This window comes from Gallus gallus, chromosome 4, assembly GCF_016699485.2.
Source record: "Gallus gallus isolate bGalGal1 chromosome 4, bGalGal1.mat.broiler.GRCg7b, whole genome shotgun sequence".
Taxonomy (NCBI): domain Eukaryota; kingdom Metazoa; phylum Chordata; class Aves; order Galliformes; family Phasianidae; genus Gallus; species Gallus gallus.
Genome location: NC_052535.1, coordinates 44,387,179 through 44,412,888, shown reverse-complemented (window position 1 = coordinate 44,412,888; position 25,710 = coordinate 44,387,179). Strand labels below are relative to the sequence as shown.

Genomic DNA, 25,710 nt, shown 5'->3' with positions numbered 1-25,710 from the left:
AGCCACCCAACACAAGAAAGGTTTTAACAGATTACTTGCAGCACAAGAATCAGTTCCTCGGTATCATGAATAAGGAACGCTGTGGACCAGAACAGCAACTACAGATTTGTTCCTTGAAGACACGCAGCTCCTGTTCCTCTCAGGAAGGTGTTTTCTGTTTAGCAAGGATTGAAGCAGTGCTCTATGGCAACCTACAAGAGAATCTTCAAGAGAACTCGGGACATGGGTCAATGCTGCAGACATCAGTAGTTTATTGGTATGTTCAGTCAAAACACATTCAGAATGGAAACTTAAAAATACTTCCCACCTGCAACAATTAAACTAGAATCTACGAGCATATAATGCTTGACACATTACAGCAAGAAGGATGGTAATCCACTGTTGTAGAACTATGAAGCCAGAATGGTCAGCCAAGTTGGTCAAAATAGAACCGTAATGACAAAACACACCCACTACCCACAAACCAGCAACAAACAGCAATGGTCAGCAAATCCCTTCCTTTGCTCAACGAGGTACATTTACTAAAAGAGGGTCAAGAACACGTAAGAGTCCACAGAACAGCGATGAACTGTCACCATGTAAACTTCTCCAGATGACGTTCCAATCATTGCTCATGTCATTTACACAGGAATCAAGCCAGAAAATGGAATGGCTCTTAATACTCCTTTTTGTTGTCGTTGTTCAGATTATCCCCAGTGCCATTTGCCATAAAAATGAAATGGGTGGCAGCAAAACACCATCGCACCACAAAAGGAAAAAGAAAAAAAAAAAAAGAAAAAAAAATTCCCTACACAAAACACACAGCATTGAGAAACTGCTAACTGAAGGCAGCAATCTGTCCAAAGGCTTTGAACACAAGTAGAGCTGTGTGCTGAGCAGTTCAAGTACTACAGGTTTCCAACTGAACATGTCAAAGACTTTCAATGAAAAACTGAAATACAAAAAAAAGAGACAAGAAGAAACGTGCCTCAGAAAAAAATGTTTATGAACATAGTGCAAGACTTACCATCATGCACAGAAGACCCTGGGTCTGGGATAAAACAGATGCCACTTCACTTTGCCTGATGTAGAAGTAAAATATGTGCAAAATCTCCCAGATGACTCGAAAACAGCAAGGGAATGCATAATCCGGGGACAGACTAATGCTATATCCTGTCTGCTTTTGCTTCAGATTGCTGTTTTTTGAGGTCTTCCATGTTTAGAAGCAGCTTTAAGTGGTCACGCTGTCACACAGACTCACATCAAACACACACCCCTCTTTCACTCTGACGCACCGGAGCCTCGTGCTCGCTGCCCGCCCCAGCACTGAGCCCAAACACACTGCCTGCTGTAGCTGATGGGAACGTGCTCCGGAATGCCATCCAGAAACAGACCTCTCAACCTGGAAAACTCGCACTTGAAACTGAAGACGACGACGTCTCTTTCCTATCCTTTAGTCCCGAGCCACAGTGGCAACTTCAGCTGAGAGATATGTGCAAAATGAGTTTTAAAAAGAGCGCAACTGGAAAATGCAAATACTCAAGAGCTGCTGTGTTGTTCTCTGAAAATTGCAGTATCCGTATTGATATGCTCACCGGTACAAGGGACACTCAGTTCTACTGATCATGAGCTGGCCAAAAGCGTTCATCATTCCAAACCGGCTTCCGAAACGTCCCAGAAAGATCTCACTCCGTTTTCCTCAAGTTTGACATTGATTAAAGAGAAGAGACAACCTGGAGACTATTAGATGCCTTCTTCCTCCCTTCCCCCCCGCTGCAAAAGAACAGACAAACTTGTTAATTGAAGAGCAAGGTGGATGGTAATTTCAGCAATGTTTACTGATTGACAGATACTGCAATTTTTAATACATTTTTTTTCCATGATTTTTTCAGATGCGTTGCAGCCGATTGGCTTTGCAGGACAGTAGTTCATACACTACACTGTACAAAATCACCAGCGAGACTGGAATGATGTATTCATAGAAGGCACCATCATGCTTGTTACATTACCAGAGAACTCAAATACAGTCAAGACAATTTTCACCGTACAATGCTTATCGAAGGGGAGAGGGGAAGGAGGAGTGTGTTGAGCAGCCATCCCTGTATGAAGAGGGGCAGATAGAAAAATCTGACGTGAGCTATCAAACTCATTAAGTACTCAGGACTACGGCTTCGGAACTCTAGGTTCTGTTTAGTTAACGGCTAAATGGATTCCTTCTGGAATGAACTCGTAGTCTTGTTAAGGTTTGTGTGTGTGCATATGTTGGTCACAGCAAGCAGGTTGGATGCCCGCACCGTTTCACAAGCTATTCTGTCTGAGTAAGAGAAAGAAGGGTTTTTTTCCTCCGATGCCTCCTGCAGATGTCAATACACGAGTTCAGAGTACCCAGTAGTGCATTCTGATGAGTGCGTAAACAAGAGTTTGTTTGGAGCCAAGTGTTCTAAAAAAAACCGAAACCAAACAAAAAAAAAAGGCAAGCTTCTCCGATTGCACAAATTGCACTATTTGTGTTTCCAACAGTAACAGGCAGAAACAGTAACACTTACACAAAATGTGCAGCAGAGGGCTTTGACTGTAAGGACCTGAATTTTATTGGGCATGTCCTTCAGTTCACTTTTGTTGCAGACAGTTTACTGTTTTGTTGTTTTTTTTTTTTTTTTAAATCTTTCCAGTCCTCAATTCTCCAAGTCAACATTTATAAATTAACAGTGTGACTTCTGTTGTGAAACTGGGGAAAGAACGTCCACTTTAATTTAAACCGGAAACCAAAGGATGCTTTCACATCAAAGAAATGATCAGAAGGGCGGTGTCACATTCCAAAGCCAAAAGAAATGAACAAGAATGCAAACACGATGGATGATGTACCACTGCCAGGACCGTCTGCCTGCGGTGGAGTTCAGCGACGCTGTCCCGTGAAGCGCCCTTCCATCTGCCCGCTGCCTCGTCCAGAGCCGAGCTTCTGCGCCATGCCACCTCTTGGAGGGGGTCCTCGGCCGTCACGGTCGCGCATCATGCCACCACCCACTATTCCACGGGGACCCCCGGGGCCTCTATCATTGCGCCGAATATCCCTACGGTCATCACCTCCGCCTCGGGTCTCTCTCTCACGAGCAGCTCTTGTTTTTTTCTCTTCTACGTTCAAGCGCACCTCACCCCGGAACATAATGGGCTTACAGGGAAAATATTCAAGGCACACATTAGTCACCAGTTCACAACATCCACTTATACAACGAACAGAAAACACCACATTCACTGCATGCCTCTGGCTACCCTCACATGTCGGACACAAAAACTAACAGTTCCCTCCAACGCATAACGTCAGCCCTAACTGTCACTAAGATAATCAGAGGGCTGGAGCAGCTCTCCTATGAGGAAAGGTTGACGGAACTGGGCTTGTTTAGCTTGGAGAAGAGAAGGCTCCGGAAAGACCTCATTCTGGCCTTCCAATATTTGAAAGGAGCATACAAACAAGAGGAAGAACAACTGTTTACGAGGGTGGATAGTGATAGACAAGGGGGAACGGTTTTAAACTGAGACAGGAGGTTTAGGTTAGATATTAGGAGGAAGTTTTTCACTCAGAGAGTGGTGACGCACTGGAACAGGTTGCCCTGTTTGGGTTGGAGGTTGTGGATGCCGCATCCCTGGATGCATTCAAGGTCAGGCTGGATGTGGCTCTGGGCAGCCTGGTCTAGTGGTTGGCGACCCTGCACATAGCAGGGTGGGTTGAAACTAGATGATCTTTGAGGTCCTTTTCAACCCAGGCCATTCTGTGATTCTACGAAATGGAACACCATTTTTAATTCATTGGCATGTGACAAATTAATATGTCTCTAAATAAGAACACGGGTTGTCTTTGGTCTTTTAACCTCTGGTTTTTGCCTTTCCATCTCAAAGCTCAAGAACCTGGTAGAGCAGTTTAGCTCCCAAATGCTAGAAGGGAGAACTGCTGTGTTCTCTTCACCAGTTCCTCAAGTCACAGCTGCAAGTAACCATGCTCCTTTTTCTCAGCGCCAGGAGCAAACTGGGACAGACCACACTACATGGGCTCTAGGGCATTCAGCCTACCCTTCGATGGATGCTCCATGCCAATACTTACTTTTGCAACCAAAATTCTCTGGACTGGCTCAGAATCATCAAATACCACAAAGCCGAAATTGGGCAGTTTTCCTCCAACTCCTTTTGTGTTGATGCGGAGTTCAACCACATTTCCAAAGCCTGTGAAAGGGAAAAGCCACATGAACAAAACCCGTAATTTACCTCCTTCTGCTTCTTCTCAGCCAATACCACATACAAGTTCCTTAGTGAGGCCATAGGTGAATGCTACACACCTCTCCGACACAGCACATCTCTTTTGTTCCTTAGTCTGAAGTTGGTACTTACTCATGAAGAACTCTTTCAGTTCGCTCTCGTCGATGTCATGCGGCAGGTTCCCAACAAACAGCTGATGGCTGTCTGGGTAGCGGATTATTCGGCGATTGTCCGACTCATTCTGCTCCACATCCCCTCTCCCTATGTCAGGGGAAAGAAGAAAGCAGAGACGCCGCAGTTAGAATTAGTGCGCAGGCTCCAACACACCCATCTGTGATTAGCACCAAGCATGTGCACTCAAAACCTTCTGTACCTTATAATGAAGAGGAGCATTGTACCTATCATAATGTATTAAAAAAACTGGATTTAAGTCACCTCTTTACCAATTCCTTCACATAACAACGGTACCTTTATTTTGTATGGAACAGTCATGCTTCTAGTCCCCTCTCCTATCTTTCATCTTCCACCTTATTATCCCAAGCAGAAGTGAGAGTTCATAACCTCTTCACCTCAGCTGAAGTACCTTTAGCAGCAGAAAAGGCTGCTCACAGTCTTACTTTGAAGAAGAGATCATAGTGAAGGATCTCTACCATCAGTTAATGGAGACTTCATCTCTGTCCCCCGCCACCCACCTGGTAAGATCACAATCAAAGGACTCAGACTCTGGTACACATTGTCTGTATGTTTTTTGTTATGGTTTTGTTGTGTTCGCATCCAGTAGTAGGAAAAATGTATATGTGCAACTTGATTTAGCCACAAGTTGCATCTTCTGCTCCCTGCTGCATATTACACATCGGGGGGGGGGGGGGGGGGGGGGAAGGAGAAAAAAAAGGAATGTTAACTTGTAGCATATGTCATGGTTCTTCTTGGTGCCTTAAATCCTTTCAGTTCAGTATTGCTCCCATGTGAGGAAATGCCTGCATTGATCAAAGCCAAAAGCAAACAGCACTTCTAAGCCTGATCTCGGTCAAGGTTTGGGGCACTCTCATTGAACACCTCTGTTAGGCTAAATGAATCAGAGCGGGTAGAGAAGCTTACAGCTGCTGAGACTTAACCACTGCTGCATGCAGCACTTTGCAAGCTCCAGACAACTGTTTGCTAGCACTTGGAATAGTTGCAAACATCACTCTCTTCCTTGCATCTCATAACTCATATGCATGGTTTGTACCTTCCTTAGCTACTCAACCATCAATGATTCTGGCCTTGGGCTGAGTACTTTTTGTCCACCACTGAGCAGAGGCTACCAAGTGACCGATCAGACTGATGATTGCCACTCAGAAGACTTTCATCTTCCAACACCACTTCTAATACCTGCCAAGTCACAGGCAACACTGCTAGCAAAGCCACCCCATGGATTTGGGTACTCTGTATCAGTCAGGGAATGTTGAAGTGTGGCTGCTCATAGGTGGGAACAAACACAAGGCAGCCAAACCCAGAACAGGCAGTTAAGCAAGATGGAAATATATGTGTAGAAATATTAGCTGTTTGAGGCCAAGATGGTGGAAAGGTTTTCTTCTAAAACAAAGTGCACTACAGCCACTTTAAGAGCTTTTACATTCAGTATTCAACAAAAATCAAGGTACAAGGGGAAAAAATATATTTCTGGAGTACCTCTTTGGAACTGTAATGAATCACACAGAAGGTATTCAAGCAAGTAAGCAAGTGGTCTGACTATTAAAAAAGAATTCAGTAGAACAGAGGATAGGAAATAATGCCTCAACTCTACATCAAATCATTCCCAGCTCAGACGCAGGATCGCTTTCCCCATTTCCAGTTGAAGACAGTAGGAATGGACAGTTCATGATCAGTCAAATACAGTACAGTTACAGAAAGATCCCTCAAGGAGACACCACTCCTATGCAACCCCACAAAGCCCCATGAGCTGACCTGGTCGAGGTCCACGGGGTGGAAATCCTGGTCGTTCCCTTGGGCGCTGCTCACGCACGCGAGGAGGCTGAGATTGAGCTTCGGGTTTTGTTTCAACTCTTGGCTGAAACAGGAGGAGGACAGCTATTATTCAGTACCGTCTATTAAAGAAAAGGCCCAGCAAAAACAAAACCAAAAAGCAACACAAGACATAGGTAAGTGGCATGCAGAAAATGAACTCTGGAAGATATACATCCAAGTAAATATGTTTGGAAATACATTTTTTCATCTCTGTAAGTTCCTCTGTACCAATCCAGGACTGCAGTGGTCAGTATCTCTGCTAAAAGGTTCAAAGCAAGCATCTCTCAATCAGAACATCTCCCCAAAGCACATCTAATGTTTATCTTCCATGTGTGACCAGGCACTCAGACCACCCCATGATTCACCAATCTCTCGACCAGACCAGAATAGATCAGACACAGCTTCCTCATGCCAACCTCACACTTCATGGACTGGAAGGTATCTCAAGATGGACACTGAGAGATGGACAACTGCACTAAGTCGCCGAGGGACTCTCCCTACAGTGCAGAAAAATGATTAAGGAAACTACCAAAAGAAAGGAGAAGGAAAAGAATAAAAGGAAACAAAAAGCAGCACCTTCTGAAGTATAGTAATGATTTATGATGCAATACAGCCATTGGACAGCAATTGGTTCAGACTGTCTGCTGAGATGTTCTTCAACTTTCCCAATTTTGAGACCACGATGCACAAAGCACACCCTTCCAATTCTCAGGAACTAGAACACTCATATCACATTTCTGCAAGCAAAAAATACTTCTAAAGATGATTTGAGACACAAAACCTCCAGAAATGTTTCTATGTAAACCCTTGGATACCGAAACAACGTACAGCATTTAATTTCAGTTTGTGCACAGCAGCTGCTGCTCTGCTGGGGTCTTAGAGAAACAAATTAATCTGTAGGAACATGAGGACAAGCACTGGCTTCCAAGGAAGATGATTAAAGACAAGTACAATGGCTGTAAGGCCCTGACTGCTGCAGGAAAGGAGTTTGTCACAAATCTCCCCTCTTTTCCTTTGAGGACACAGAACATTTGCTACGTCACCAATGTCCTTCTTCTAAATTCCATATACAGCCAACCTGTACTCACCTCTCCTGCATTTCACCCAACTTCTCATCTATCACATATTCTCTTACGCCTAACTGAGCTGCGCATGTCATCTGGTCCTCTAAAATTGGTACCATCAGTTTTTACACACTTCTCTGGCACTGCTTTAAGAGGAATAAGCAAGCAGCAGTGATTTGCAACTCAGATTGCACACAAAGCCACAGAATAAAGATTTCAACAGACAATCAGGATAAAGGAACCACCACCCTCAGCTTCTGGATCTATGAGAACAGTGAAGGAATAGATAGATAGATATCTCTTGGAGCTCACAAAGGGAGGGGAAGAGACTATGGCTATGCTATGGACACACTACTGGCAACAATAGAGAAACCAGCCACAAGTTTTGGAGCTGCGATGGAGAGGAGGAAGGGGCAGACAGAGCAAGAGAAGAGGAGGCTCTGGAGGCTGGGACAATGCCATTTTTCATATCTTATGAGGTTTAAAAGCTTTTCTGCAGTGAGTTGCCTCCTACAACAGAAGTACATGCACACAAAAAAGCAGCCAGCCAAACAAAGGAAAAAAAAACACTAAATGAGATCCAATCAAATGTCCATCACCTCACTTGCATCACAGCAGCTGGTTTAGAAGCACATTTCTGACTGCTGCTGCATCGTCTCCGAGGTGAACATGGACAGCAGAACGCACTGAGGGCCAATCATTCATCACTGTCCTAAAGGTATTATAGATTTGGTACTGTAAACATGCTAAAAGCTCGGACCATTCCAAACCATGGAAGGATAGAGCAGGTTTCAGCTCCCTCTCCTCCCTTGAATCTGGGCCCTGAAAACTCACATTAGCCCTAAAACACACAAGACTTAAAGCCCAGTTCTGTTTAACACACAAACCCTGCTGCAGGAGGGTCTATCCAGAGTCTGAACACTTTCAAGGTGATGAAGGAATGTAGCCTCTAAACAGATCCTTCCTTGCTCTCATCATTTCCTAGCCACAAGAAAGAGCCAGGGAGCACCCTGCCTGCACCACCCTCCAGCACAGTCAATGAGCTAATGCACACAGAGAGGCAAAATAGCTGAAAGTGCCATAAAGGTTCAGGAATGAGGAACGAAGCAGAGTGATGCTGGAGAAAGGAATAGAAGGAACAGTTCAAATTGCTCTGTGATATCAGTGATGCTGGTAAGAAAGCATCCCAAAGAAGCTACCCACCCACTGCTGCAATCTAAGTCCCTGCTTAGTGCAAAGCATCTGACATGAGCAAATCTGAGAGGATGGGGAAGTACTACCACTGATTTGTAACTCCTTGCAGAAATTGTTAAAATGTCTTTCTGCCATCTTTCTGTACACCATACCTGAAAAGCATGCAAATCAATGAGCTAAGAGCAGACTCATTCCATCTCCAGAAGAGCTGAGAAACTTCTTCAGAAACTTTCATGCAGACCTCCTTCAACATGAGGTCAGAGCTAAAGTAATAAAAAGGTGCAGAACATGACAAAATGCAGAGGGAGCAGAAGAATTTAGGGGACATCTATGATTTGTACTTTTTAGTTTCTTGCACCAATAATTTAAAATGCTTCTTGCATTTTAATTACGAATATCACAAAAACCTACCCTCTCTACTGCAAATAAGTCACTGTTACAAAAACACATCTGGTTTTGCCTAAGGAAAATCCATTCTGTATGAGAACAAACACTGCTTTTACTACTCCAATATCACCTGAACAACTCAAAGCTCTGCTGAAGCTGATGAGACAGGTTTCCCTACTCACTGCACAGCCATCGCTTGTTTTCTACAACAGTCCTGGAGGAGCAGAAGCAGTACCACATAAGCAGGGGCTTGGTTTTGTGTTTCCTGTTTTAAACATGCACTCAGCTTAAGTGGACTAGAAGGTACTAGAAAGATCCTTCTCTGTCAGTAATAGAGAAGAACTCAGAGCAAAAACAGCAGCTGTCATAAAACAAACCAGCTGCTCTACTGAAATTACAGTCTTTGTAAAGCATTGGACATGAGTACCACAACATACAGTGCTTCTGGAGTATGGCACTGATAGGAAAGATTAAAGTATGTTGTCTATTTGGAGAGTTTTGTATGCATGGAGGCAGCTCGGAGTCTCAAAGCATCTCACCAACTTGGCACGTGCAGAACATAAGCTACTGCCCGGTCAAACTTTCTCTTCTCTCCCCTCCTCTCCAGTCAGCTTAGGAATGGGAAGACAGCATTGTTCTGGCCAGGACATGTGAACCCTTCCATCCCCCACACAGTCATAAGTTGGTACAGGGTTCTGTGACAAATTCAATATGTATGGATAATGGAGTCCAACTTCCATAGACAATACCTCTTCAAGGCAAACTTGCACCTTCTCAGCAAGGATGCACTCTCTTTGACTGCTGGGGCACTTCTGCCAAAGAAATTCCCCTTTCACACACATTTTAGGAAACAACTGCTATGGGAGTAGTTGCTGGAGGGGTTTTTGTTTGTTTGTTTTCAAATCATATCCCAATAAGATAGATTAAAAAAAAAAATCAGTGACTTACTGTTTCCACATGAGCAGTTTTTAACCTTACCATGGTTACACCCAAAATTACACCTGTTACGTGTACGTGCCTTCCACTTACAACAAGGTGAATGCATTCACATTTAAGACAATTAATTTGTGCAATAAAAGTCAAACAAATCAATCTGTTAATTGAAAAACGGAAGCAGTTTGCAGAAGTAATGAGACAATCCAAGGTGTTCACAGATGGGTTACCTGTGAGACCGGTGCTTTAACATGGGGCGGAATTCCAGAGGAGGAAACAGTACCACTAGGAGGCAGGTTTTTACTGGTCACTGAAGCCCAAGAGAAAGCCTGCAGGAAATGCAACAAACCTAGGCTACTCATCATGGCAAACCACTGACATTCCCACAGGGAAACTTGTCTGCTGAAAACATACTTTTGGTTCATAACTGACTACTACTTAATGTTACAAAGATACAGCAGGATTTGCAGTTCAAGCCATTTGTAGACTCCAACAGTACAGAGCAGGGTGTGCAGCTCTCACTGCCACTACTGAAACAAGCTGGGCTCGCTCAGCATTCCCAACTCAATGCTTCCCTAGCACTGACAATCCTGCAGTGCTCAGTGTCTTCTGCACACAGGAAGAGAGCGGATGCCAGAAGTTAGAAATAAAAACAGCAAAGAGAAACAGGATTGAAAAGATACGGGAGACTGATGATGGAGCTAGAGAATGACCTCTCTCCAGCTGTCATCCACTCCTCTCATCTCTTTCAGCTACCTCCATGTTACTACATCAGATGACGCATGGCACTTTTTAAAATTAGGCATCCTGCTTCTAAGGGAGACAATCAAAGCTTTCAGACTTATTTTTTAACCTATACTGTGGGTCATTTTCCAAGTGCCAATGCATCATGGGTTTGTTTGGATTTTTTTTTTTCTTTTAAAGGAAGAGCAGTGGTTCCCATTGCATGAGTTTTTCGTTGGTGGTAGTCTGGGTTGTTTTTTTAATATACCTTAACTACACATTTTAAAAGGTTAACACATGCATAAAACCACACACACACTTTACAGAGCATTACATCTACAATACATAACTTGAACAGCATTGAAGAATAACTTTTTCTGGTGACATTTCACAATTTTTTAAGTTGAAGGTTTAAATCTAGACAGTTTCAGATACTGAAAAGTGTTTGGCCACTCAAAATGACTAAGATCAGATCCAAACCTTCTGGCTTACCATCTGCACTAAGAAGCACAGATATGTATTCTAACTGACCTTTGGTGGTTCCTGGGGTAGCGAAACAGGTTCTACAGGAGGTGGAGAAGGAGACTTCTCTTCCAGCTCCTCAAGAGCCTTTTCTTCTACCTCAGTCTTCAGCTCCTCAGGTTTTGTTTCTGATTCCAATTCTGGCTCAGGCTCATGAGATGATTCTTCCAGTGCCTCCTCTATACCATTGCTACAATAGTCAAATGCATGTTATGTAGCTTTTCAATTGCTTCCTTCTTATGGCTTTTTCTTAAAGTTATACAGTGGTAATGATTGATTTTGTAATGACTGGTTTTCTAGTTGCCACCATATGGTACCTTTGTATATGATATCCTGTTAAGCTGTACTCTTATAGTTGCACACTAAGCCAGATTTTGTTTCTGCCAATATGAGGACATTTTACAGTTTTCTGCAAAAAATTTGAAAATTAGACATAGAAGCCCTTGAAGGAATAGACGATGAACTCAAGAACTGTTTCTCTTCATAAGGAAACCAGACAGTCAGTTCTGGCTCTTCAAAAGCAATGCTGATGTGTTTCAAAAAGCACTTAAAAAAAAGTCTATTCTTCCAGGGCAACTTCTCAAAAATTACTTCTCCTTTTCAGCTTCAAGCACCAGCTAAATTGAGGAGTAACATACCATTAACCACTCTCTCATTAAAACATCTGTTCATACAGATTATTATAACAAATCATTTCTGTGAGCTTACATAATGAAGACTACATTAAGTATGTACATAAACACATTCACTGCCTTTTCATCTCATATTTAAAACTAGAAGTGAAAACAATAACAGATATGAAACCTCCCCTCCTTTTTCTCTCTAGTCATGAAATCAATATTTCAAATGTGATGTTGACACAGCATAGATCCATATCAGTTTAAGTGTAGTTTCCTAGACTACCTACTAAATCACATCCAAAGTCTAAGCCCAAAGCAATTCTGTTGTTTTTATTTTAGAAAGCAATGCTATAATGAAATGGCCTTCTTACGTGACAGGATGATTTTCATAGTAGGTACTGCTTGCATTTTCTTGCACAGGTTCAGGTGATGGTTGTCTTTCCTCCTGTTCTTCCTCCACCTCCTCTTCGGACTCTGACATGAAAGAAAGAATTCCTTGAGCACTTCTGCAAGCATACACAAGCCTTACCTACAGTACAAGCATGCTGAACTAGTAGTAAAACAAGATCACACATCATCAACAAAATAAGGCAAAATGAGCTGAGAAGAAAGTGAGAGGCCCTTCTACTGTTTTCATAAAAATGACACCCCAGAGATATGCCACTACTACTACTGTGAGGAGGGGTTAAGTATCTTTTAAAGCAGTAGGACGCTTTCATATGTTGTCTATAGAAAAGAAACATTAGCTCTTAAAATCACAGTACCTAAAACTAATAAAGTAAATCTCAAACACAAGAAGAATCATCTGTCTAAGATGTTTTGTTTCATGCTGTTGAGATTAAACAAATCCCTGAAGTTACCCAGTACATCCCAGTTGTACTCTCCTTTGATCTGCTTTGGCTCAGCAGACTGGGCAAGAAAAAAAATCACCCAGAAAAATAAAGTCAAGTTCAGCTTGGGGACAGAAATGAACCACTGAACATGATGATGATACAGGAATGAATTATATTTCATATTGGAAGCACCAGTTACATTTTATTTGATTGACCACAGAAATCTAGTCTACTAAACAACGCTCAGATGTAGCAAAACTACCAGTGCTCACTACAACCCTTCTTCACCAAGCCTCATCCACCCCAAAAGCCATTGTAGTCCCCAGAGAACTAAGGTTTTAATACAAAACTTCCATTTTCCAGTGTTAAGACAGCAGATAGTCCCAATATTATCACCTCCCTTAGCCACATGCTACGCTACATGAGAATGGAACAGTTTGCATCTTTCCATGTCCTCCAAACACTCTGAAAGATAAGCAACATTAGATGAACAAGACCAACTCTACAGAAGTACAGTTCTTCTCACCTTCATCAAGTTCTCCTTCAGAATCCCCAAATACTTCATCTTCATATCTGAAGATATCGTTATGTACATAGAACTTGTTTGGAACAGACCCCTGCAAAAGAGCAACACACACTCTGTTGTATATACGATACATCAGTGCTCAGCAATACGTATGGATTGGAGATTTAAGCTTTGGGGCACAAGCCATTTGAAGTTAAACATGATCTTACAGCTACTTACCTCTGGAGCAAGTACAAAGGTCTGCATGAACTTCCTCATGGGCTGCCCATTGTTGGACAGCTCCCCCATGACTTGCACCACCACCCCATCGCTCAGAGTGGCATGAGCATCCACATGGCGAATCTTGGTGTGGCACTCACTGAACTGCAATGACATCACCTTCTTGTGTATCTCCTGGAAACAGACAGTTACATTTTAGCTACACTGAGCTTTATACACAGCTTTACACCTAAGTCTCAACAAACAGAAAAAGCCCCTCACTGAAGCTCAAAAGGAAAATGCAGGAACCCAAGAACATCTTTCACTGAGAAGAGTCTACCTGAGCTCAGGGAACTGTTATTCTGAAGTTGTTCATCATGATTCAAATAGTGTTCAGAACAGTCAGAAAGGTTACCCTTCCTAAGTATATTTTCTGCATCTTGATGCAAAGCTGATATATCAAACATAATCCACAGTAACAGCAGCAGCAGCAAGCAAGACAAAAAAAGCCATAAAAGATTCATATAGGAGTCTCAACAGAAGACACTATAGCAATGTGCTATTTTCCAGGTAGGAGAGTCAAACAAATTGTTTAAAAATTACAAACTACATTAAGTTCTGAACATTAGTAAGGACTTCAGGCCCAATGTTGATACGTACAGCTTGGCCATACACTGCTTCTTGTGGCTTTCCGCTAGCATCCAGTCCTCCATGGACATAAGAAGAATTCCTGCCATAAAACCTGCAAATGAAAAAGACAGTAAAGATAATATCAATGAGTAAAAAAAAAAAAAAAAAAAAAAGAAAGAAAAAAGAAAAAGCAAGAGCCAAAACCAACAAATATTTTTTGCCACCAGTTACAGATATCAACGTATTTGGAATTTCACCACAAACAATTCAAGATCAATTCTAAGATTCCAAGAATACAGAAGGAAACAAGGTTAACATTCAGCAATCTGGTTTGCCCACTATAACTGAGCTGGCTATTTGGTCTTGGGGTTCCCTGAACGTTAAAACCACCTGCCTGTGGTAAAGTCAAGCTGCCCTCTACAATTCTTACAATTAGATAGCAAATGTTACATTATTTGTACTCATTGCACAATAACATACAATAATCGAAGCATCACTTTGTACCACCTCCAACGTTTAACTTTCAGCACAAAGCTCACATTCCATATTTATGCCACCTAGCTAGCAGTGGCTTTTTTATCTTGCACAGAGCACACGCCTACTGAGCTCTTAAACCAATAAAAACCAGAAATGAAAACCATTTCTTGACCCAATTTTGGATTTGTTTTCAAAACCACTTCCCCATACTCTCTGCATCATATACTTGCTTTCAATATTTTTCTTACATTTCAGGGATATTTTTGTACCCTCTTTCCACTTCCAAGTTCTGAGTCTTGAAATGCCTAAGTCACATTTTGCATTCTTACTACCAGCTTATAAAGCATGTGACAAATGCTGTAAGTTTACATTAATAGCAGAGAAGGCAACAACATTATGTTGCATTCCATTTCAAATCAAACTTTGCCTCAGGAATTACCGTGATGAGGTCTCAATTCCAGTATTTCACCACTTCCAAAGGATTCTACTCATGCCCACCCCTTAATGGTGCTTGATGTATGAAATAACATTTCCTTTTGCTATTTCCACGAACTATTTATCACACAGATAGCAAGAATACAGAATGTTTGTCTCTGGCTAAACAAGCAGTGCACAACATCAGCATTAAGATGAGGAATCAAACATGAGAACACATGCATTTGCTATTTCTTGTTTTATCTCACTAGCCCAAGAAACTCCTTCCAGTTCCGATTTCCTACAAATACCAGGCCAAGACTATAACTGTCCTTAGTGTCCAACAAGAAATTAGAACATATCAAACTATTTTCTTTGGTACCAGCTGTATAACCATAGTTTTGAGCATACTCTAGAACTTTCTAGCTTAAATAAAAATCAAGGTTCAGTTGAACTAGCATGCAGGCAGGTAGGAAACCACCCTTTAACTCTCTGATGGTCACAGTCAACACAGTGTATCCCACCGAGTACTTCCGCAGGGAGACCAGTAGTTCTTAACTTGCTTTTAAGGAACTGTTCAAACTCTCTGTCAGACAGAAAACATAACAAATGGGAATTGCTGATCAGGAAAGGAGGATCTACTGAGTCTCCAGATACATAGAAATTATGCACTGTAAAATAAGGGGCAATAATGCTATACAAATGACACCAAACAGGGCCCATTTTGAGGGCAAACTCCTAAAATCTCAGCATGTCCCTCCATAAGCTTTGGAAAATAACAGGTGACAGACACTTGGTGCATTTCCCTTGAAGAATAAATCAGAAGCATTAACACTTACTGCCAAAATCTCTTGCTCACTGCAAGAATTAATCTCTTTCTTTCATCATCAGGTTCTGGGAAGCCATGAATTCAAAATGTTTCTATGGCAATGTGCAAGTTGTTGCTTGAACTCACAGCAGGAGGAAGAACAGAGAGAAGGTGCCTTCTCAGAAGAGCATCACTCACACACAAGGTGTGGCCAATGAACACAACAGGCGAACACCCTCAACATGCTGAGTGTCTCTACAGACACCCTTTTGCCTCGTGTGCAGCCTGCTACAGATCTTATGCCACTCTAAACTGGAAACATCAGCCCACATCCAAAATGCACCAGGGAATGCCAGCTCTATGATGCTCATGTAGCAGGTGTTAATATCAATGCAATGGAATTAACATTGCGTTAAAGGGGAAGCAGGGGCAAGCCAAACCTGAAATAGCTGCCTGTTCTTTGGCTGAAGCAGGCAGAGAGGAAAAACACACCAGCAGTACTTTGCTTTCTAAATCAAAACACATGTTCTCCTCCAAGTCCTGCCAAGGTTACAATTGCTATTATTACAGGTAAATGCTTTTGAAAACAAAACAGACTACTTTCAATAGTGAGCTTGCTGTATGGGTGATTTACCGCTATATTCAACTGTCACTGAAACAAAAATGTTACAGAAAGAAAAGGTCAATCTCTCAGCACAACTAATAGAACTCCCCTTACACCTTTCATACTAAGCTGTAAAGCACCACATAAACACCTCATCAGCTCTTTTTTGTCTCTTTATGCAAATACTTTTTGGGTTTAAGGTGAAATGACAGCACACTTCACAATAAACTTGTCTTACCAACTTGGGCTTTTCTATCCTTCAGCAATTACCTGGCTGTTCAGCTATCAGGAGTTCCATTGCATCCTTTGCTGGGGGTATAATTGTTGGTGTTGTCACACCCTTTCTAAGTCTCTTAGAAGAATTTAAACTGCCTGATCTTCACAGGCAATGGATGTTTAGGTATATGGACAAGATACTAACTACTGACAGAGCAGGTAACAAATCTGAGAGCTGCCTCTGAAGCCATCTACAAGACACAAGCCCTTTCCCAGGCCATCTCAGAAGTGACACGTAAGGAACACAACTCTTGGATAAGAGAAAACTGCAAGTTTATACACAGGTACCAGTGTGTTACACGGATATATTTGTTAGTTGCTTGTTGGACCCAACTCTTTTGTTGAAGTGTTGGGGCAAGGAACAAATTTGCAATTACTGAAAATGCAAAATCTTAAGTGACAAACTGTACGTAGGCAATCAGAACCATAGAAAGAAGGAACACATCCAGAGCAGCACTGAAACAGCGGACACAGGTAAATATAACTTCTGTATGTGTCAGTGCCTTGTCCAGGCCCTGGCTTCTATACTTAGATCTCCAGTAGTGACCTAAACAAAAACTTCTCAAGAGATAATACAAAATTCAGTATATACTGAAACAGTCAGCACACTTGTCTCAGGAGCAGCATGCAGGTGCTTCATCTGCAGCTTTCCTTCTTCCACATTATCGCCTTACCAGCTGAGAAACAGCTCACTTTTCCAGGCAGGAAATACCTTGAGAACAGCCATACATTCTTATAAATACATCTGGTTCTGGAATCTAAAGGCTTTTTCTGTAACACGTTTTCCAAGAACCCAAAAGTTAATCAGGTCAATTTCCTGCCACACTCAGAAACCACTGAATATCTGATTTTTGATAAAGAGCATGTGCTTCTGTTCAAAACCATTGGTTACTGTTGTGTCAGTGTTACCTGTGCAGGAAGTCGGGAGCTTTATTGAGCAGAGTGTAGTACTGTCTGACGAACTCCCGCCCTACAAGCAGGGGACTGGGCTTCTCCATCACCATTTCTTTGGTACACAGGGTCGAAAGCTGCAATTAAAAATATTCCTGTTAGTTTGAAGACAACCCTATATATCACAATGTCCTCATAAAAGGATAAGTATAGTGGCATTAGAAGTGAAACAATCATGTGAACAGGAACTTGAATTCAAGATCCATCTCCAACGTTCCTTGGATTAAATATACAACGTCCCTTGGAGTAGATATAAAGATTTCTGCTTGTTAACATCCCACGTTGACTGAGAAGAAACAGGGAAAGCAAATTAACTTTTGCTCAGTCCCTTGTAAAAGGGGCACTTCCTACCCTGCCCCAAGATAACACAAATCATCAGGAGTGTCTGGCACTATTTATTTGACTTTTGGCAATTAAACTGATGAATAATTAAATACCTCAGTTCAAAAGTATGGCAAAATGAACACCAATAGGCATTCCTATATTGGCCGCTGACATTCTTTTATCTCAGAGAAGACCTGCTTTAAAATGCTGCCATCACACGCATACAACAAAGACAGCAGCACTGATATTCTGAAGCTATGCAGGCTGAAGCACATTCCCTGAAGACTGGAAAGAGAAACCACTATGTGCTAAGGGTGACCAAAGCGTTACATATGAGCGGTCCAGGCTGACTACATTTCATATCTGTCACAGAATAATCATGTAGGTTGGAATAGATCCTAATGGGATGGGAGAGAATTGGGGAAAAACAAACAAACCAACCAACCAACAATGAAGTAGAACTCGTGGGTTGAGATAAAAACTATTTACTAAGACAGAAAAGGAAGAAAAAAATAGCAGTAATGAAAATTTTATATGCACAAAACAAGCAATGCACAGGCAATCACTCAGCACCTGCCAACCAATACACAGCCGGTCTCCAAGCAGTGGCAGCACCCCCTAATCAACTCCCCACTGTTTTCAAGCATTTTCTGCAACATGTCATACAGCATGGGATATCCCTTTGGCCAATCTGGTCAGCTGTTCTAATTCTGACCCCTCCCAGCTCCTTGTGCCTCCCAGCTACCTCACTGGACAGGACAGTACAAGTAGCCAAAATGTCCTTGGCTCTGTGCAGCACTGCTCTGCAACGACCAAAACATCACTATGTTATCAACTCTGTTTTTCTCCTAAAGCCACAACAGAGCATCCTACCAGACACCATGAAGAGAATCATCTCTGTCCCAGCTGAAACTAGGACACATGTGAGTAGACCTTCCACCTGCAATTTCCGCACACTGCCTGCTACATGGTCTACCTGGAAGTATGATCTCATCGTGGTGTGCAGTGGTAATGCATCTCCCACTCCAGTCCTCTGTTCTCCAGGTTGAAAGAGCCCAACACTCAGTCCTTTCTCTCGAGATATTTCAGTCCCCAACAATCTAAAATAAGAGTTCTGTTTTCTTATGAAAATAACCTCAACTCAGCAATCAAAACTACGAGCCCTGCAAATGGTTGTTCCCATTACAGCTTGCCAAAGACAGAAAGCACACAAGGAGAAATTTAGAAATTAACTTCAGTTCCAAAGAGTCTGTAATTAAAGGTGAAATGCACACAGGAGTATCACAAACACAACAGATCTGGCATCAGCAGGACCTGATGGAAACAAAACACCCAAGTACTTTTGCTCATCAACTATTAAAATAACCTCAACCAAGCCACAAACAGTACCTCAAACTGTTACCAAACACCATGAGTCAGAACTGCCCTTAAAGCAATGGTCTCAAAAACTCACAGCCAGCAGGCAAGGTCTTGAACCTGGAGATAAGAAAGCAGAAAACTTATATGGGCTTATCCAGAATTTTCAAGACAACCCTTCAGGATTCAGCAACACAGAATTAACTGGGACTTGTGGGAACTCCCAAATGACATTTATTTTTTAGGTATAATTACCAAAATTATTCCCAAGAATACAACAGAACATCACAGACTTGAGCCATGCCCATGTTCAAAGTAGCATCCGCAGAGAAACTCAACATGAACCATGGGAGGACCTTCCTGACTTGACTCATAATACAGCAATGGTGTGTACATGGGAATTCTACTTAGGAGCCAACCTTAAAAGAGTAAAGAAAAATTAAAGAAACAGGTGACACAACCCTTCCCTGCTGCCCTGCCCCAAAGGAAGTGAGAACATAGTGCTACGATCACCACAAGCACTTGAGAGAAAACACAGGGGCAGAACTTAGAATCATAGAATCGCTAAGGTTGGAAAAGACCCACAGGATCATCCAGTCCAACCATTTGCCCTTCACCAATGGTTCTCGTTAAACCATGTCCCTCAACACAACATCCAAACGCTCTTTGAACACCACCAGGCTCGGTGACTGCCCTCTCTGGGCAGCCCATTCCAGTGCCTGACCATCCTTCCAGAGAAGTAGTATTTCCTAACGTCCAGCCTGAATCTTCCCTGGCACAGCTTGAAGCCATTCCCTCTAGTCCTATCACTAGTTGCACGAGAGAAGAGGCCAACCCCCAGCTCACTACAACCTCCCTTCAGGTAGTTATAGAGAGCAATAAGGTCTCCCCTGAGCCTCCTCTTCTCAGACTGAACAATCCGAGCTCCTTCAGCCGCTCCTCATAAGGCCTGTGCTCCAGACCCCTCACCAGCTTTGTTGCCCTCCTCTGGACACGCTCCAGGGCCTCGATGTCTTTCTTACAGTGAGGGGCCCAAAACTGGACACAGTACTCGAGGTGCGGCCTCACCAGTGCTGAGTACAGGGGAATAATTACTTCCCTGTTCCTGCTGGCCACACTATTTCTGATACAAGCCAGGATGCCATTGACCTTCTTGGCCACCTGGGCACACTGCTGGGAACTTCCTAATTTCTTTTCTTTTTTTTCTTAAATCAGAACCTATTAAAGAGCCAATCACAGCCAGCACACATCCCTAGGAATATAGCATTAAGCAGAGTACATATGTTAACAAATTGCTGCATACCGCACGGAGCACCGAAAACGCCCCCGGGTACAAAACACAATAACCTACGAGGGAGTTATTACACCACACCAGATCCGTATCACACACGAGTTTTTTTTCCCATTGGAAGCTGTGCTATTTCAGGAAAGGCCACTGAAACCTTTCAGAAAAGGTTTCAGTGCACCCTAGAAGTGCACAGCTAACTCTTCCTGTACAACATAGAGAAATAGGTTCATGTGCTGCTGAGAGAGATGTGTACAGTCCACCTCTGCCCACATTTCAAGTGGAAGGACCATTACATCACAGAATACCACTGATTAACAAGATGGATCTGTATAACTCTTCACCTGTTTCAGCATTGTTCCCTGTACCATCCCTTCAAAGATACTTATAGATATAGAAGGGGCTTAATGAACCTCTAAGTCATTAGAAGGCAACTAAATAAAAAGGCAAGTACTGTTTTGTTATCAATCAACACGGGTCCCATGAGCCCGGGTTTACTGAAGATTTACACCTTGGTTGTTCCAGGTAGAGCTGCACCTCCTCAAGGCCTAGGACACAAGGCCTTGTGATTTGGGAGCTCAATGTACCTGGGACATTTAAGCCAAAACATAAACTGCCCAAGTGCCAAAAAAAGACGATTGCTGATCTGCACTAATGTGAACAGTCAGGACTGAAACTAGCAGTTATCTCTATGTTCTGCCAGGCATTAACAGAAGTCCCGTACATAAACATCTCTACAGGAGCTCTTTGTCCAGTTTTCAGATACATGCTTGCAAGTCAAGGAGTAACGACCTGAGCAATTTCTCACTGGAGTAAGAAGAATCACATTTGTCTTTAAATGAGCCTCAGCAGTCTTTGGGAGAATGTCTTCGTAAGAACTTATCACTAGAGACACTGGAGTCTGTACTGGCGAGAAACAAAACACTGACACAGAGATAGCCAACAGCAGAAATAGCATTTATCTGTTGGTTTCATTACAGTGCAACTATTGTGCTACAGATCCCCTTTCTGCCACACACCTGACAAAAGCCACACAGCTGGAGCAGCACAACCACCCCCAGGTAACTGCTGGCAGGCAAGCTGACCCAGCAGCTAACCAAGTAGACCCAACTTGCTGCACCCATGCAGTACTGCCATTTCCTGTACTATCAGCAAGGCACACTGAATTCAGTGCATTCCTGAGCTGAAGAAAACCACAGACACACTACAGATCTTGTATCAGACTGTAGGATGAGGACCCAACAAAACAAAGGATATTTTCTTCTCAAAAGCAACACCAACCACAAATGAAGGACAGCACTGAAATAAGTATTATCTTTGTGACAGCAGCAAAGCTACATCTGGTAACATTCCTGTACAGGGCTATTGCAGACTTCTCTCGGCTCTGCAAAAAGCACCCTTTGATGACACTGTTAAGAGATAAAAGAATGAGACATAGCTGAGTTAGGACAATTTTGCTGAAGTGCCTGGCTATCAACTGTAGCAATAATTGCTCAAGAGCACGCTGAATTAATGGCACGCATTCAGACTGTAATCATCTTTATGCACAAAACTTCCATTTATTAAACTGTGTTTGTAAATTCTTCATATGGGAAGGGAAAATATCAAAACAAAAACCCTACCAATCCATCGGTTTGCAAAGGAAGGCAGCAGCAATTTGCTTCTAAAGTACAGAGGGGCACAAAGTGCAGAGCAGTCGCAACATCCACCAACACACATCTTACCTATCAGATCTTCCACATCAGAGAAGCTTTTGTTTTTCCTCAAAACAAAGTTTCTCTTACAATTTTCCTTAGCACGTAGAAGCAGCAGCGTGACCAGTCACATGTGACAAGGCACTGGGGGTGGGTTATGGAGGTGACATGGCAAGGAGAGGCAGGCTTTGCTTTATTAAATATATATATATAAGCAAATTAATGTTTTTGATGTATTGACAGGCAAGTTTCATCCTCCACACTCCGACTGCAGCAATTCTCCCATGGCTAAAGGTACACGGCTAAAAAGATACAGCTTCACAAATACCTGCAGCAGTGTGGTTTGTTCTTGCATTCAGATGTCTGCAGCTTGTTTCAAGATGGATTACCAGGATGGAATATACCATTTAAATTGAAAATCAAATTTGGCAAAACACTCTTGAAAAATCAGAAGACGTGACCCATGCAGGGAACACACAGAGTGAAGTCCCAGCAGACATCATGCTGCTCCCCACCCAGCAGCAGTGAAGGAAAAAAAGAAGGGGAGAGTGGCTTTCTCCATTTTGAACAGGTTTCTCCTAAACCCAGACCATCATGAGAGGTAAAACTGGGGCTTCCAGAAGGCCAAGAACCAACTGTGCTTATGAGTCGCTTTTCCTAACATAGACAACCAAATAATGCCTTAAAGAACATGCTTGCTGCCGTGATCCACGTGAGACGCCACTGCTGCAATACAGTGCGTGAGCAGCCACACCTTGAATAAAGCAAAAAACTTTGCTGCAATGGTCAGTCCAGCTGGCACAAACTGTAACACAGCCCTGCAACACTGGGAATATTGCAGGCAAAAGCAAAATAAGCACTGACCAAACTGAAACAATATTGAGGGCACAACTGAAAGTCCCTGACAGCCCTGTTCATTCCTGAAAGCACTTTCTCCCTTCCTTGCTCTGCAAGGTAAGCATTCATATCACCCCTCATCTGCAAGTAAGTTGCAGGGAACCTCAATAATATCTCAGAGAATTACTTCGCTTTATGATCTCCTTTATCAAATCCAATAGGAACTGAATTGGCTGAGCCCCAGGGCAAGGCATGTGGTTCTTTCCAATCAAGCTGTTCTGTGGTGGGATTTGTTTTATGCTGCTTTTTTGTCATGCTTTCTTTTTCTTTTCTTTTTTTTTTTTGAGAGGACCTTAATGGCACTGTGTATTTTAGGCATATGACTACTGATAGGGACCATCCAAAAGATCCAACATTCACCTGAATAACAGCAACAACAGCACCTGCAGTCACTGCCACCTCCTCCCAGAAGCCCCTTCAGCTCCCTCTCTCTGGACACTACCATCCAGCAACAGTTTCTGTGCCTTCCTCCTGGTTTGTCACCAGATTTACCCGTCAGCCCAACGCACTGCTCTTCCCACATACCCCCTGAGTTGCAAAGAAGGTCTCCACTTGTCAAATGCTCTCAAAAGAAATGACATCCAGTGTAACAACTGCTACATGGAGAAGAAAGAATCAAATTCAGCATTGTGTGTTAAGATGCTATGTTTGGTCAGTATATGTTCAGCACCCTACTATATTCTAAGCCCAACTGTAGATGTATAATTTGAAACCTCAGTTTTATGCAGAACAACATCAAATCCATAAAGACAGCGGCAGATCAGTACATTGAATGGCTGGCTCCCTGTGCTCTCTCTCCAGTTTAAGCTGTGCTAACACAGAAGAGATTTTATTGTACTAATGAAAAATTCATACATTACAGATCATAGTTCCCTACAGTCAGCCAAAATCTGCCAGTTGGAATATTACAAGAACATTTCCAATGGTAAACAAGGATTAAACCCAAGCTACCAGAGTCCTGAAAAAGTCTGGAAGCAGAATGGTGTCCCCTTAGGAATAAGAAAGCTTTCTTGAGCCAGGTATGACCCTGCAGGCATATGTATGGTCACAGTGAACACAGAACACCTTTTTAACAATCAATTAACTCAAGCAGACAAAGCAAGACCAGTTTAGCAGTAACATATTCTGAGTTAGGAACGTAAGGTTAAGAATGTGGTACCTGCTCATCACACCATAACACAGATCTCCTGCCAGGGGCTTGCTACGCTAACATAGCTCTCCTGAAAAGGACCTGCATGTCCATAGGAGGGCTCACTCCATGACTGCACTGCATTGTGCCACACAGCACTGAGCAGGGCAGCATGGCTACGCTGCAGAGAAATCACTGCCACTGAGGTGGAGACTGACCTTATTCTGCTCCTGCTCCCAAATTTACAGAGTACAGAAGGGAAACAGAAAGATCCTGAGACAGCTGAAAGCACTTTATATGAACAAGAAAAGCATACAAGGTGTTCCCTCTGCCTTCACAACCCTCAATCACTGCAGGTTAGAGTGCAGAACACTGCCTTTAAGCATATAGGTTGCATATCCAGAGCCTGCACAACAGCTGAGCTAAGAAAGAAGTACTGCACCCTGTGTCTTAGCAGATCAGAACCACTTCGGGCATCTTCACACTTCACTCTGTAACAAAGCAGAACACTGGCATGCTGAACTGTATGTACAGAAGGCTCAACGATTGCAAAAAAATCACATAACAATCGTAAGAGCTACAAAATGAAGTAATGTTTTCTGGGTGAAATGAAACCATGGCCGCATCTTCCCCTCCCCCCTCCTCTACTGCACTGCTCTTCCGGTGCCTGGCGCAGAGCTCAGCGCCCAGCGGCACCCCACCACCGTAGCAACGCGAAATCTCCGTTCTGGGGATGCTGCTACGCACCCACGGAGCTGCGTGATGCAGCCCTCCGAGGTGAAGGGCAGCAAAACCCGGGAACACCCTGCGCTCCGCTTAGGAAAAAACCGAGAGGCTCGCAGAATTCCGCTCGAGGCGTAGGGATCTTCCCCTGAAGAAGAGAGAGGGACCCCCCCAGCCACCAGAAGAAGCAAAAGCCCCGGCCCCGCCGCACGGCCAAGGCCCAAAGGCGTTGCAGCGCGAAGGACAGAGCGGACCCTGAGCCGCTGCGACCCCCGCGTTCCCCTCACCCCCTCCTGCCACAGCACTCACCCGGGGAAAGAGACTTCGGCGTGCGCGGGGCCGCGGCGCTCCCCCCGGGGCCTGCTCGGGGCCGGCAGCGGTGTCACAGGGCGGAGGGAGGGGCCGTGCGAGGTGACGTCCACGGGACGCGGGTCGGCTCTGTGCTTCCGGCGGAAGTCTTTGCACTGAGGTCACTGACGGCACGGAGTGGTGCCGTACTTCCGGCGGAAGTCTCTTCTGTTGGGGGAGGGGTCAGTGGCGGCGCTGTGCTTCCGGCGGAATTGCCTTCAAGTGGGGGGCGGCGGGGGCAGCGCTGGTGTGTGTAGGTGTGGTGCGGTGCGTCGATCCCGCATTAGGGTCGGTGCTCCGCTGAGGGAAGGTTTTTATTTTACATTAGAGCAATGCTTGTTTTCTATCATCTAGAACAACCAAGTAGAAAATAAAACCTGGCTGAAAATGTTGAGTTTCGTGAGAGACTTTAACCTTGCTTCCCTTCCGCAGTCGCTAGGGAGAGGAAACCCCCCGCTCCCAAAGTGCACCGTGACCCACCCAGGTCTGCTGAGAATTGCAGCAGCGTGAGGAGCACACGTTGCTGGTGCCGTAAATGTGCGACCCCAAAACAGCGATGC

At 43.5% G+C, this 25,710-nt stretch overlaps 1 protein-coding gene and 1 non-coding gene across 3 annotated transcripts; both read right to left on the bottom strand.

The window, feature by feature from the left end:
• Positions 1-227: 227 nt before the first annotated feature.
• Positions 228-25,193, bottom strand: G3BP2 (G3BP stress granule assembly factor 2). 2 transcript variants are annotated; one of them, XM_420536.8, is made up of 12 exons: positions 25,112-25,193; positions 17,353-17,471; positions 13,895-13,976; positions 13,256-13,429; positions 13,037-13,127; positions 12,049-12,151; positions 11,067-11,247; positions 10,043-10,141; positions 6,175-6,277; positions 4,360-4,488; positions 4,076-4,194; positions 228-3,148 (listed from the first exon to the last, which is right to left on the bottom strand). In XM_420536.8, the coding sequence occupies exons 2-12, from the start codon at positions 17,445-17,447 to the stop codon at positions 2,876-2,878; spliced, it is 1,449 nt and encodes a 482-aa protein (XP_420536.2). In that variant the 5' UTR covers positions 17,448-17,471; positions 25,112-25,193; the 3' UTR covers positions 228-2,875. The 2 variants fall into 2 exon arrangements, with proteins under 2 accessions (XP_420536.2, XP_004941144.1); XM_004941087.5 differs by lacking the exon at positions 10,043-10,141.
• MIR6632 (microRNA 6632) lies at positions 10,469-10,578 on the bottom strand. The gene has a single exon (NR_105500.2). It is a non-coding gene; the product is annotated as a microRNA 6632 (primary transcript).
• Positions 25,194-25,710: the final 517 nt, after the last annotated feature.

Bases quoted from the DNA above. Each gene is read 5' to 3' on its own strand.
- G3BP2 (XM_420536.8), bottom strand. From the start codon at position 17,447: ATGGTGATGGAGAAGCCCAGTCCCCTGCTTGTAGGGCGGGAGTTCGTC. The intron at 13,977-17,352 runs GTAACACTGACA...TTTCATTTGCAG, and splicing joins GCTCCCGACTTCCTGCACAG to GTTTTATGGCAGGAATTCTT. The intron at 13,128-13,255 runs GTAAGTAGCTGT...GCTCTTTTGCAG, and splicing joins CCTTTGTACTTGCTCCAGAG to GGGTCTGTTCCAAACAAGTT.